At 38.6% G+C, this 15,075-nt stretch overlaps 1 protein-coding gene across 7 annotated transcripts in view; it reads right to left on the minus strand.

Moving 5' to 3' along the window:
* TRIM2 (tripartite motif containing 2) overlaps positions 1 to 15,075 on the minus strand; it is a 214,828-nt gene that overhangs the window by 41,820 nt on the left and 157,933 nt on the right. For all 7 annotated transcript variants that reach the window (XM_077139764.1, XM_077139763.1, XM_077139759.1 and 4 more), the window contains exon 3: positions 10,862 to 11,099. In XM_077139764.1, coding sequence (XP_076995879.1) covers positions 10,862 to 11,099 — 238 coding nt within the window. The remainder of the gene's footprint in view (positions 1 to 10,861; positions 11,100 to 15,075) is intronic.

Below are 15,075 nucleotides of genomic sequence, written 5' to 3' on the forward strand. Positions count from 1 at the left end.
GTGACGACATGGCTCCACCTATTTGGGTGGGTCTTGATTAGTTTCTGGAGCCCTATAAAAGAGGAAACATTTTGGAGAATGAAAGAGATTCAGAGAGAGCAGATAATGCTGCAGCATCGCAAAGCACAGAGCCCACGAGCCAGAGCTTTGGAGATGAAGAAGGAAAACGTCTCCCAGGGAGCTTCATGAAACAGGAAGCCAGGAGAGAAAGCTAGCAGATGACACCATGCTCACCATGTGACCTTCCAACCGAGAGAAACTGTGACTGTGTTCACCATCTGCCTTCTCACTTGAGAGAGAAACACTGAACTTTATAAGCTTTCTTGAACCAAGGTATCTTTCTCTGGATGCCTTTGATTGAACATTTCTATAGACTTGTTTTAATTGGGACATTTTCTCAGCCTTAGAACTGTAAATTAGCAACTCATTAAATTCCCCTTTTAAAAAGCCATTCTGTTTCTGGTATATTGCATTCTGGCAGCTAGCAATGAGAACAAGCAGAAACAGAAAGAAACAGATAAAATGGGTTTCAACAAAATTAAAACATTTTATTCATCAAAGGAGACTATCAAGACAGTGAAAACACAACCTGCAGAATGGAAGAAAATGTTTGCAAATCACCTATGTGATAAGGAGCTAGTATCTACAACATAAAAAGAAATCTTACAAATCAGCAAAAAGACAAACCCAATTAAAAAATGAGCAAAGGACTTGTACGGACTTTCTTCCAAAGACAATATACAGATGGCTGACAAGCACATCAAAAGATGTTCAACATCATTAGTCATTAGGAAAACGATGAGGTACCGCTTTACAACTACTATAATGGCTATAAGTAAACACACACACAGAAAATACACATGTTGGCATTGATGGGGAGAAATCTGAACCCTCATACTTTGCTGGTAAGAATGCAAAATCGGGCACGCCAAGGTGGCTCAGCAGGCAGAGTTCTTGCCTGCCCACGCATAAAAAAAAGAATGCAACATCATGCAGCCAAGTGTAGAAAATAATTTGATAGCTCCTCAAAAACTTAAACATAGAGTTACCAATGACCAGAATTCCTATGTGTATATCAAAAAAAAATTGAAAACAAGTACTCAAAGAAATACATGTACAAACATGCAGCACTATTCACAATAGTCCAAAGATGGAAACAACCCAGATGGCCATCAATGGATGAATGGATGAACAGATTGTAGTATACACATACAATGGAATATTATTTGGCCATATGAAGGAATGCATATTGAAACATGGGTGAACACTGAAAACATGGATGTTCATAAATGCTTCAATAAAAAACATTATGGTAAGTGAAAGAAGCCAGACACAAAAGGGCCACATATTGTATAATTCCATTTGTATGAAATATTTATAAAAGCAAATCCTTAAGAGATAAAAAAGCAGATTAATTGTTGGCAAGGGCCATAGGTGGAGAAGGGGAATGAATGCGACTGCTTTATGGCTATGGTATTTTTTGCGGGGGAGGGAGGGGTGATGAAAAGGTTCTGGAATTAATAGTGATGTTGGATGCACAACATTACGATTGTACTAAAAGCCACTGAATCATACGCTTTAGTGATGAATTTTAAGTTATGTGGATTTTACCTCAATTGAAACAAAATGGACTGTAGCTTTGAAGAGACAACAGCAGGCCTGGGTCATTGTGTCTGGGTCAATGGACTAAATGTGTCTAGAGAAGCAAAGGCCCTGAAATCATTTTAAAGTGTCAAAAGCTAGTCATGTGTGGGTGCTGACAGCACTGGCTCAATCTGAAAGCTAATTATGTGAGGTTCGTGGACTCAGCTGAGCTCAGATGCTGCTGCTGATGTTCCCAGGGGTGGGTGGGGCAGAGGCCAGGATGAGCGTGTAGCTTTTACAGGCAGTCATCATTATTGTTCAGAAGAGGCAAAGGGCAGGACCAGATGGATTACTGAGGTGCTGAAAAGGACAGTCAGGTCCTTGCAGCCAACGCTGAGTGTTTCTGCAAAGGCATGAACAGTTCATCCCGGGTGGGGGGCGGGGGATCTTGTTAGGCAACATATTCTTAACGAGGACCTCTCCTTTGCATCTCTTAAACATCTCTTGGTCAGGTACCCATGCAAGAAAGAACAGGGTTTAAATGAACATTTTTGCTCCTGGAACAAGAGCCATGAGCTCAAATGTCTGCTTTAAGTGCAAGAAATTTCTTAGATCACTGGATGCTAGTCCCATTTTTCTTTTGTATTTGGACAATGCAGCCATGGCAGTTTAATTGGAAGACAGATACTGTCACAGGAGACGACAGGCTTTCATCCACATGTGCTAATCAAGCATGGGGCAGTGATGACCACAGCGTCCTGCTTTCTCATTAATTACCTGCTTTTATTAACCTTCAGATGCTTGAATTGTTTTTAAAGATTTGCCCATGGCAATGAACTGCACCAATTTATCTATGATACTGCATGCAATTGGCTTGAATATGCAATGAGGATCCATTTCTCAAAGCAGCATCAGTGAACTCCTATAATCTATAATGAAACAACCAGAGTGATTCAAGACACGGACTCCTAATTTTCCAAGACCACTTGCTGGGTTATAAATTTTATGATTGCAAAGACTCATAATGACCCAGCATAGTGAAAGTGTTCAAAACATAGTCTGAACAGTATTTCATTCACCTCAAAAAAGATTCAAAGTCGTTAAACAGATTTAAAGTTTAATGTGATTTGGTAAGAGAGATGCATTTAGTACAAAAATGGGGAAAGTTTTAACTTAAAAGATCCTATAACTTTGCTGGAATTAGCTTCTTTAGCAGTGTTTCTGCTCAGCAGCCTGTGCCATCCAAAGGTCTTTACTGCGGAGATAAAATACCTGTTCAGGACTTTCTTTTTTTTATTTGTCCTGCAGGCCACAGCGACAGATTTCTCTTTCTCAAGTTTCTCTAAGATTAATAGTGCTATTTAAAAAATCTATAGTAATTTTAAAGAGCCAACCTCTATCTCGATTGGAAGCTCCACTGATTCCTTAAACACCCAGGTTAGGTTCCTGGGAGTCATCCTACAGGCCTTCCCCGACCAATTCACCCAACCAGTCATTGCTTGAAAGGATGCTTAAAGCCCTCCGTGCCCAGTCCACTCCTGCCACTGTTGGATCAGGACCCCTCTGTGGCTTATTCCAGCAGGCTGCCAACTAGCTTCCCTGCCTCAGATCCACCCCGTCCCTATGCTGGTTTGAAACTGTTATGTACCCCCCAAAAGCCATGTCCTTTTAATCCTAATCCAATCTGGTGGGGACAGACCTATTGTTTAGGGTGGAACCTTTTGATTGTTTCATGGAGATGTGACACACCCAAATGTGGGCCTGATCTACGATTAGATTTATTTCCATGGAGGTGTAGCCCCCACTCAAGATGAGTCTTGATTAGTTCAATGGAGTCCTTTAAAGGGGGAAACTTTTTGGAAAAACCTCAAATGCAGACATTTGGAGATGCTTGGAGTGCTAACTGAGATGCTTAGAGAAGCCATATGAAACCAGGACACAGGCTCTTGCAGAGTAGAAATCTCCAGCCCTGGGAGATGCTAACCTGAGAGATGAAACCCAGCCCTGGGAGATGCTAAGCTAAGAGAAGCTAAGTGAGAGCCCGCAGATGTTAGAAGAGAAAGCCACTGGAATCAGAAGCTGGAAGCAATGAACCAGGAGCAAGGACTTCACACGCCAGCCATGTGCCTTCCTAGCTGTCAGACATAAGCCTTTCTTTGGAGTCAAGGTATCTTTCTCTAGATGCCTTAATTTGGACATTTTTATGGCCTTAGAACTGTAAATGTATAACAATAAATCCCTTTCATAAAAGCCAGTCGATTTCTGGTATATTACATTCCAGCAGCGTTAGCAAACCAAAACAGCCCTTTGAAACTATTCCTACCTGCCCCTGCTCAAACCCCAAGATCTCTAGCTAATTTTAAATGATTGAAATGCATATTTTACCTTGGCATTTCAATGCTTAAAATCGTTTAATAGCTCCCAAAGACAAGTTCCTTAAAAAGGCATCCACTACCCTCCAAGACCTTTTACCTCTCTAGCCCATCACTCCAGCATTCTGGGAACACTGGGCTGATGTAGGGGAAAAGAGAGACCCTTCACTTTTTCTGTTCTCTCTGCTTTTGTTCACTTTGTCCCTGTGCACAGAATACCTTTCTCCTTTCTATACTGAATATTCACTGTGGTCCCACTAATTAAAAACTAACAACAGAAATTAATACAAACATATTAATAGATGTTCACATCATTTATTTTCAAGTCTATGACTTCTCATGGCCACCCAACAGGTTTTTGATTTACCATAATTTAACCATCCCATAATTGCACATTTAGATGATCTGTAACTTTTTAAATTAATAAAGTGCAATTAACATTTTTGTACCAAATCTTTGTCTTTGTCTCCAGCTATTTCCTTAGATATATTCCTATTTGTGGGATTACTGGGTTAAAAGATAGGAATTTATGTAAAACTCTCATTGCATTTTGTCAACTGACGTACATTGCCTGGAGAACAATTTATGCTCCCACCAACAACAAAAGAAAATATATCACCATCTTCTCACTAGTGCTATCTTCTTTAAAACCTAGCTAATTTGAGATCTCACTATTTGTGAAATTTAATTTTTTTGTAAGCTTATTGACCATTTTTTGCATTCAAATTTTTCCTAATTTGTAAGAGCTCTTACATATTAGTAATTTGCCAGAGTATTTTATTAATAATTTGATAGCTACTTTCATAAATTGTGCTTTGTTCTTGTGCTATCTTCAAAAGGTTTTGGTGTCAGGGTTATGTGTATATCTTAAATGAATTGGTGTGCTTTCTATCTTTTCTTTTGATCCAGAAGTATACATACTATGAATCATATCGGTTTTATATGGGAATTCAGTATTAAATTAACTTTCATCACTTTCTTTCAAGATTATTGGTTTACTCATGTTTTCTTGCTTTTCTCGATCATATAAAATTTACTAGATCATTCATTTATTCAAATTTTTAATATATATATTTCATATATATTGATATATATTAATATATTGGCCCATAGAATTGATTTACTCCTTTTTAAATCCTTTTAAATCTCCATTATATCAGCACTGATACCTCTTTATCCATTCTAATTTGAGTCATTTAGTTTCCCTTTTTGTTTCGTCAGATGTCAGATTATTTTTTAAAGATTCAGTTTTTGGATTCATTCATCAGTTCATTTGTTTTATTATTTTAAAATTTTTTGAGTTCATCTTTCTTTTGTGCTCTATGTGTTTATTTTTGTGGTTGTTGATTTCCTAGCTGTGTGAGTTTTTAAATAAATGAAAATGCTCACATTTTCGCTGGAGTACAGATTTAATTTTACCTGTACATGTGATAAGATTTCTGCTCTTAATATTTTGTAGTGTAATTACGCTATTGTTTTTCTTCTTTGACTAAATAACTGAGTCTTTTAAAAAAATAACCCTTGGGTTTCTTCTATAAGCATGTATTATGTAATTTAATTGTATAGTAGCGTAAGACAGTGGCCTACACATGGGAAAACATAGTCTTTATTCCTTTGTGACCTAGTATATGATCAATTTTAATTGCTCAATTCTTACAGCCTTAGTAGCTTACCCTGAGAGGTTTTAGCACATACCTTTTTCTTTGTGGGAAACAAATAATCAAGTAAAAGGGTATTCTCTCCACTGAAATTCACCATCTGGTCTCTAGACCCACTGATACTATTTTAGTTTCATCCCTGTCATTTCTCTTTTGAACAACTCAAAAAAACTCAGAATTGATGCTCCTACTGCCATTTTCTACTATACTCCACTGCTCCATAATGCCATCAAAATAGTCATCTCCTGTTTAAAAGGTTTTCATGCTTCCCACTGCTTATGAAATTAAGGTCAAGCATTTTGTTAATGATATTCACGGCTCATCTCAGTCCCTGTCCATCTATGTTTTCAGGTTTATCTCCTGCATTCTCAAGCCCACCTGTGTCACCATGTGCTCTTCCGCTGAATCCATACACTAGCCACATTCAGCTACAAGCCATTTTCTTAATTCCATGACTCTTCTACATTTACGTATTTATGTTATCTTTTTAATTATCATTATTTCTCATTCTGTATGAGAGCCTCTTCTTATACTAAATTTAGATAAGTATCTACAGTAAATCTCCTAATGCTTTCAAAATTTTATGTCCATCATCAAGTGAGATCTCCAGAGGTACATGCCCGGATTACATTTTCAGGGCACTCTAGTTTCTGTAAGAAATGCCTTCCAGGTACTAGCATTCACTATTATAGCCTGAGCATTCAATTGAGAGCTAATGTGAGAAGAAAAATTTTTTTTTAATTGATGTGCCAGTCTGAATCTGTGGTGGACCACAGAAAAGCCATGCCCTTTGATCCTCATTCAATATTGCTGGTTGGGAGCATTTTGATTGTTTCCATGAAGATGTGACCCACCCAATTGTGGGTGATAACTTTTGATTAGATGATTTCCATGAGGGGCCACCCACTGAAGGTGGGGTTGCTTGCTGGAATCCTTTAAAAGAGGAAACATTTTGGAGAGAGTCCTTTTTGGTAGAGCCACGCGGAACCCAGCAGACACCGCCATGTTTGCCACATGTCCTTCCAGCTGAGAGAGAAACGTTGAACGTCATTGGCCTTCTTGAACCAAGGTATCGTTCCCCGGATGCCTTAAATTGGGCATGTCTATAGAATTGTTTTAATTGGGACATTTTCTCTGTCTTAGAACTGTAAACTAGCAACTTATTAAATTCCCCTTTTTAAAAGCCATTCCGTTTTTGGTATATTGCATTCCGGCAGCTAGCAAACTAGAACAATTGGATAGATAGAAACAACAGTGGTCAAAGAGAGGGAAGGATAAGGAGTATGGGATGTTTGAGTTTTTTCTTTTTATTTCTTTGCCTGGAGTGATGCAGATGTCCTAAAAATGATCATGGTGATGAATATACAACTATGTGATGATATTGTGAGCCCCTGATTGTATAATATGATTAGACTGTATGTGTATGAAGATTTCTCAATGAAAATATTAAAAAAAAATAGCTAGTGGGAGAAATGGTTGTCAAAAGAATACTCTAATTACTTTTAAAGGCACCATTTAAAGTTCTTTTGTAACCATCACTTATGAGTTTAGTAATGATTATGATTACTGAATCATTATATAGATATTCCTTTTTACTTTCTGTCATTTTAGAGTAGACAGAGGGAAATACCTGAAATCATTAAACTGTCATCCATCTGCCTTGATCTTTCATAACGACTGTATAGCCTTTATCTTGTGCCTTGTGATTGTAAAAACCTCATGACTGACCTTTACTTGTACCCATTTTATCTGTTTTTTCTCTTTAGAAACTTATGATCACTAAAGACAGACCCTAACATTTATTAATGAAGGACCTCGGGTCAGCCCAGAACTAACCCATCCCAGTTCCAAAGTTAACTTGATAACCAAATCTGGATTTAACTAAAATGGGCCCTCTTGACAAGCACAGTGGCTTAGACTTAAACCTATACGTGACCTATACCTCATTATAATGCTAAAAATCATGTCCATCATCATATTAAGGCAGCCATTTTCTTACACACGTTCTGTGACTAAGCATGTAATTAATCTACACATGCTCAATAATTTGATCACCTCTAATTATTATCTAATGAAGCCATTGTGCTCAGTACCCTGCTCATATTTTTTTTCCAGTTTTATTTTTTTATATTCATCATCATGATCATTTCTTCAGCATCATTTCTTTCTGCATCAATTCAGAAAAAGAAATAAAAAGAAAACAGAAAATTCATACATATCATACGTCTTACCCCTCCTTCCTTTCATTGATCATTAGCATTTCAATCTACTAAATTTATTTTAACATTTGTTCCCCCTATTATTTATTTATTTTTAATTCATATGTTTTACTTGTCTGTCGATAAGGTAGATAAAAGGAGCATCAGACACAAGGTTTTCACAATCGTACAGTCACATTGTGAAAGCTGTATCATTATACAATCATATTCAAGAAACATGGCTACTGGAACACAGCTCTATGTTTTCATGCAGTTCCCTCCAGCCTCTCCATTCCCCCTTAACTAAAAAGGTGATATCTATATAATGTGTAAGAATAACCTCCAGGATAACCTATTGACTCTTTGGAATCTCTCAGCCATTGACATTTTTGGTCTCATTTCACTCTTCCCCCTTTTGGTCGAGAAGGTTTTCTCAATCCCTTTATGCTGAATCCCAGCTCATTCTAGGATTTCTGTCCCACGTTGCCAGGAAGGTCCACACCTCTGGGAGTCATGTCCCATGTAGAGAAGGGGAAGGCTGTGAGTCTGCTTGTCATGTTGCCTGCCCATCTTTGGATGCTATAAAACTATCAGAATTATTGCAGTTCAGGGAGATAGGTTTTTGAGTCAATAGGCCATGTGATCTCCTGCTTCACGCCTAACAATAAACTCTTTTTCTCTTTGAAACCCTGTTGTCTCAGGAATTGGTTATATGAGCACATTAGGCAGAGAATCTACTGCCTTTATCCAGAAATAATTTTACACTTGCATGGTAACTCTTCCTTGGAGTATAATACATGGAAAACGTTATACTTATTGACAGCCAAGTATGCTTTCAATTAAACAAAGATATGTAATCCATGGTGTCTCACAAGTTGGCTTCCAGGAAGCTCGAGATGCTATCTTTTCCTGGTCTAGTTTGTATGACATATCAACTAGCTTTGTAACTTAAAACAATTTCTTCACCTGTACATGAAGGTAACTAACACCTACTTTGCAGAGCAGTGTTTAAGAAACGAAGAATATTATAGTATGGCACATTTGTTCAGCAAACATGTATCAACTGACTGTCACATATAAGATACGCTGCTGGGTATTGGGGATATCATGGTAGACAATGGTCTCTGTCCTCCAGGAGCTCACATTCTAAAGAAAAAGGCAGAAGATCAATAAGTATACAAAGGCATAGATGATGGCAGGAGACCAAGGTGAGTGCTACGGAGGAGTTAAAGAAGGTGATGTGATAGAAGGTGTTCTCGTTTGAAAGCTGCTGGAATGCGATATACCTGAAACGGAATGGCTTTTAAGAAGGGGGAATTTATTAAGTTGCACGTTTACAGTTCTAAGGCCGTGAGAATGTCCAAATTAAGGCAAGGCTATGAAAATGTCCAAATTAAGGCACCAACAAGAGGTTACCTTCACTCAGGAAAGGCTGATGAAGTTCAGGGTCTCTCTCTCAGCTCGAAGGGCACATGGGAAAGTCTGCCAGCTTTATCTCCCAGCTTCTTGTTTCATGAAACTCCCCCAGGGGTGTTTTCCTTCGACATCTCCAAAGGTCTCAGGCTGTGTGGGTGCTCTAGCTTTTTCCAAAATGGTTCCTTCTTAAAGGGCTCCAGTAAGCAACCCCACCTTGAGTGGGTGGAGACACATCTCCATGGAAACTGTCTAATCAGTTGGGTGGGTCACATCTCCATGGGAACAATCAAAAAGGTCCTACCCAGCAATACTGAATGAGGATTAAAGAACATGGCTTTTCTGGGGTACAGAACAGATTCAAAGCGGCACAGAAGGTAACTGGGAACAGTAGGCGGCCTCATCAGAGAGTGCAGGTAGAGAAGACTGCTCTGTAGAGGAGAAATTTTAGCTGAAACATGAAGGATGATAATGAGCTAGCCACATACAGAGGGCGCAAAGTATATCCTAGGCAGAAAAACCGAGACCAGCAAGGTTTGGAGATGGGAAGCAATGCAGCAAGTTCTAGAGGGGCCAATGGGGCTGCTGCTAGTGGGCAGACAGAATGGTATGAGCCGAGGTACATGAACAGTAAGTAGTCTGATAATAAATATTTTACTTTAACCACCTCTTGCTTGCTTGTTATACTCGGCCTTTTATTATCAGCAGTTTCAAACACATTTGGAATGGTCAAAACATAAAGAAAAAAGTAAATAAAGACATTGATTAGACATAAAATATTAATTTAGCAACAAACACTTACTGAGAGCTTATTGTATGCTTTAGGTGAATTAAACATTTAATCTTCCCAATAATCCTATATGGTAAGTACTATGATTACCTTCTTTTTACACATGAGGAAATGAGATACAGAGAGCTTAATAAACTTGCCAAAACTAATACAGTGAGTAAGTTTGAGAGCAGAAATCTGAATCAGGCAATCCAACTTCAAAGCCAGTGCTCGGAGCCATTCCATAAAGCTGCCTTCTTTGGGTTACATGGCTATTACGAATCAGTTATTTGATGGTTTGCACAAGTCTACCTTAGAAGAGTTGTTGTGCTTGCAAGTAGCAGAAAATATGTTTGGAGAATTCATAATCTTTATTATAAGGGATTCACATATTTTAAAATCCTACTATTAAGGAATAGGGCCTAAAAGTAGCAGGAAAAGAAATTCCCTCACAAGAAAAATAGAGATAATTTTAATAATCATTCTCAATTTGCAGAACTTATCCATTATTAAATCTTTATCCATAATTTATTGCACAGATGTTTATGTGGGTCAAAGTATGCACAGCTTGCAAACAGCTTCTGGTTTGTTCTCCTGGGGATACCAACAATATGTGCTAAGTAAACACAATGAAGATTAATTTCATTATTTAAACAAAACTTTGGCTAGTGAAAGTGAGCAAAAAAAAAGAAAAAACAAAAATGAAGACTGAGGGTTGGTAACATTTTTTTTCTTTTTTCTAGTAATTCATTTTCCAGGTGGACTTCAGTTTTAATGTATAAACTGATGTGCCCAAAGCCCACCCAAAGCCCACCCAAAGCCAAAGCTACCATGCTCCCAGCAGTCCCTGCAATGTGCTCCACTTACATTCCCATCGTGGTTGGGGCAAGAAAGAGGCTTTCCTGCAGCCACCGCGGTGACGGTCTCCAAGATGGAAGACTCCTCAACGTTGCTGCCTGGCGTTCGCTGCAGCACATCCATCAGGTTTGTGATGAAGAAGTTGTTCTGGAGCGCGGCCACCCCTTTCTCGGGCAGGATGGAGGTCTGGCGGCACACGGGGCAGGAGAGGGTTAAACTGTGAGCAGGAATGTAGTTCTGCAGGCACCTGTGGCAGAGGCAGAGGCAGGAGGATGGTCAGCAGGGCAGGGTTCCTGGAACACAGCCACACTTCTGGAAGGTACCGGCCCTATTCGTGTGATTACGTGGACCTCTCTGCAGGAACTCCCTTTCAGAAGTCAAGAGATAACTTGGGCTCACATTGGCCCTGTAAACTGATCAGGTAAATGATGACGCTCAAGAAAAAAGAATAATGAATGCATGGGCTTCTGTAATGTTCTCCAGAGCTTTGCTGCACAAAGCGTTTGGTCCAAGGACAAGTAGCATCAGTCTCACCTGGGAGAAATGCAGAATCTTAGGCCCCACCCCATGCCTATTGAATCAGCTCCCCAGGAGATTCCTATTACATTCAAGTTTAAGAACTGTGGATCCTGAATTCTTAGTATTGGACTCACAAATCTGCAGACGTTTACACTTGGAAGAAATGTATCAAACTTTTTTTGTAAGTATTGCAACTCTTTTCATGTATAAAATCATAAGCAGATTTTAGATATGAAAAACACATCCAAGTGCAGCTGTTCTGGCAGAAGCAGAGATGGGAAACCAAGTCATACCAAAATGATCTCTTCTCCTTGATGCTCTCCCACAGGAATCAGTTTAATTCACTTATTTAAAGAAATGTGTCACTAATCATGACTAACATGATAATGCACTCTAAATTCAAAGTACTTCCAATTACCCTACGAAGTAGGTACTATTATTATCCCCTTTAGACATACTGAAGAAATTTCTTTGAATTTCTTGTCCAAGGTAACTCAGCTGGTCAGGGGCAGAGCAGGAATTCAAACCCAGGCAGTTTGACACCAGAATCTAAGCTCTAAACAACGACACTATAGAACATTTCCCAACTGCTTTGCCAAACAGAATTTGTAATGCAGTCATTTACCCATTCTCGTTATTTTGCAGATGAAGGAAATGGACATCAAAAGGTTAATTGATTTTCCTTATATCACAAAGATATGTCAGTGGTGCTGAATCAATACCAGAAGTGAAACAGCTTTTGCTAAGCTGATTGATGATACTGAAAACTAATAGACATTTTTCAATTCTATCTTACTAGACTTCTCAGCAGCATTCACCAAGCTTGACCACTCTCTCTCTCCAATTTTTCCTTGGAAACTTTTATCTTCCCTTGGCTCCATGATACCACACTCACCTGATTCTTCTTTTGTCTGCTCTATATATTCTATAGCCAAGTTTCCATGGTAGGCCCTCTTCTCTCCCTGGGATATTAAATCTAAGCACATGGCTAGATGCAGAACACTCATACATTTACATGTCTTCCCACAGGTATCATCTCTGGACCCCAGATCTGTCACCAACTGTATACCATCTCTTCTTGGATGTCTCACAGGCCCTGAAACTCAACATGTTCAAAGTCAAAACCATAAAAAATTAAAAAAAAGATCTTTCCCCTAAACTGTGTCCTTCTCCAATGTTCCCTATTTCAGTGAATGGCACCTCCATCCCTTCATCCAAGCAAACAAGAAACTAGAAGTCTATCTTGAAATGGTCATTCATTCTTCCTCTTACTCTCTTTCATCTCCCATATCCAGCCCTTCACACCAAAGCCTATAGATTCCTAAATATCTTTCCAACCTCTCCAGTTCTCTTCATCTTCCTTTCTTGGAGGTAGGAATAGCCTTATACTCTCATCCACCCTTGTACCTCTTTATCCATGTTGTGACCAGTGACTTTCTTAAAGCTCCAAACTAACCATTTAAATCTCCCTCCACTCCCACCTAAACGAAAACCCTTGCATGGCTTCCACAGCTCTTTAAGACAAGAATCCATAAATGGTAATATGGCTTGTGTACCTACATGATCTAGCACCTACATATTTTCTGTTTCCTCTCTCTATTCACTGATTGCCAGCCACATTGGGTTTATTTTAATTTTTTCAACGTGCCATGGTCCTTTTCACTTCAGTGCCTTCGCACATATCTGAAATTCTTTCTCCTGCCCACTCCACTTTGCTTGGTTAATTTTTTATGCATCCTTGGGGTTTCCAGGCATTCACAACTTCTAGAGGGTGGTATTCCCTATTTGAGCAAATTTCCCAGTTGTATGGTTTCCCATGTACTTCAGGTATGTAGCACTTGCAAATGTTTTTATTTCACATTGATCTGAGGACTTCCATGGCTAATGACCGGCTCGTCCACGATGCTGTAAGCGACGTTAGGCTTGGGACTGTGCTGGTTTTGCTCTCCTTCCAGGCCCCACTGATGGTGTTTAGAAGATTTGGGGTTAAGAGTGACTGTGAGAAGAGGTTCACCCAGCAGCCGGTAAGTGCATTCAGCAGGAGTTAGAGGTAAGAGGTCTTAGAGCTCACTCTCCTAACAGTGAGGCAAACTGTGAAATTTTGTCTGTATGTAAAGAAAATTTTAGGGAAAGTCGCCAGCACCTTCAAAAGTAACTTCAACACACATGCTGCTAAAACAACTTTTAATACATAGAATTCCACAGAGACTTGCAGTGGCAGGATCCTGCAAATCTCCCCAACTAGTGGATGGGAAGCAGAGAAGTTGGGCTAGACCTAACAGAGAGGGCAGGCTGCAGACCCAGGGCAGCCCAGGAGCGTTGATTCCCATCTTTCAGAGACATGGGAGCCAGAAATTGACTGAGCCCTGAACACTGGGAAGTGAAGCAGCTCTGCTGAGTTCAGACTGAATGCTTCTCATTGTATATAAAGAGTGACAGGCTATGCCAACCGCTGCAGACCAACTGATGATCTTTCCACGTGTGCCCTGGGACACATGAATAATTAGCTGGCACTCATGTGTTAGCTACACCCACTGAGCGAGGGGGGAAAAGTCATCCTCCATTTTGGAACATGACTTACAAAGAACTTAAGCAAAAATATTAAGTGAAAAGTAAAAAATATTGGTGGTGCCCGATACACCGCCACTAATACAAACAAAAACCTACAGCCAAGAAATACTCCTACGACAACCCACAACAAAGAAAATGAAGCAACAGAAGTCCACGACTACCAGTAATAAATTTTTCTTCTCTCTCCCTCCGTCACCACCACCAAGTATGAGGTTGTTTTACAACTGAAATCTTCCAAAGTAAATCAACTCTCAATGCAAAGAATGTTCAATCAGATAAGTACACGTTGAATTGGATGGTAAGTGCAATTAGCATTGATTTGAAGTCACTGGAAATACCAATTTGCTGTCCTACAATAAGAAGTAAAGCATTTTAATTTTGTATATTAAATAACAATAGAAAATGTATTTAGCAAAATGCTGTAAGACACAATCACTATATTTGTTTTTAAGAAAAATATATAACCTTACTAGGTTAATACCTAAATTAGGCCACAGATCAATTTATGTTATTACTGACAAACTTTTGTGCTTAATCGTTTATATGGTAATTAAACAATGGGGCAAAGGTGTTTTTGATAACTGAGTAACCAGCTGTAACAAACGATTTAGAAAGGATAAATAAGCAAGTGTGTTTTCACATATAGCAAAATGCAGTCCATTAATTTATAATCCTTTATCTAAAATGTCACATTCAAATGTACCATTAATAGGTTGATTATGAATCAAAACCTGTCCTCTGAAATGGAATAGAAACTCTGCCTTTTTAACTAACACCTCATATAAGCAGATGTTGTACATGACTTATTTTTTTCAGGAGGAAATCAATTTTTTTAATTATATTGTACTATTATTTTTTATTTTTATTTTATTTTTTAAATACAAAAAAAACCATCAAATAAATGCAAACATTTTTGATCATTCCGTTCTACATATATAATCAGTAATTCACAATATCATCACATAGTTGCATAATCATCATGATCATTTCTTGGAACATTTACATCTATTCAGAAAAAGAAATAAAACGAAAATAGAAAAAAAAATTTATACATACCATACCCCTTCCCTTCCCTTTCACTGATCACTAGCATTTGAAACTACATTTATTTTAACATTTGTTCCCCCTATTAT

Source organism: Tamandua tetradactyla, chromosome 22 (assembly GCF_023851605.1).
Source record: "Tamandua tetradactyla isolate mTamTet1 chromosome 22, mTamTet1.pri, whole genome shotgun sequence".
NCBI lineage: Eukaryota > Metazoa > Chordata > Mammalia > Pilosa > Myrmecophagidae > Tamandua > Tamandua tetradactyla.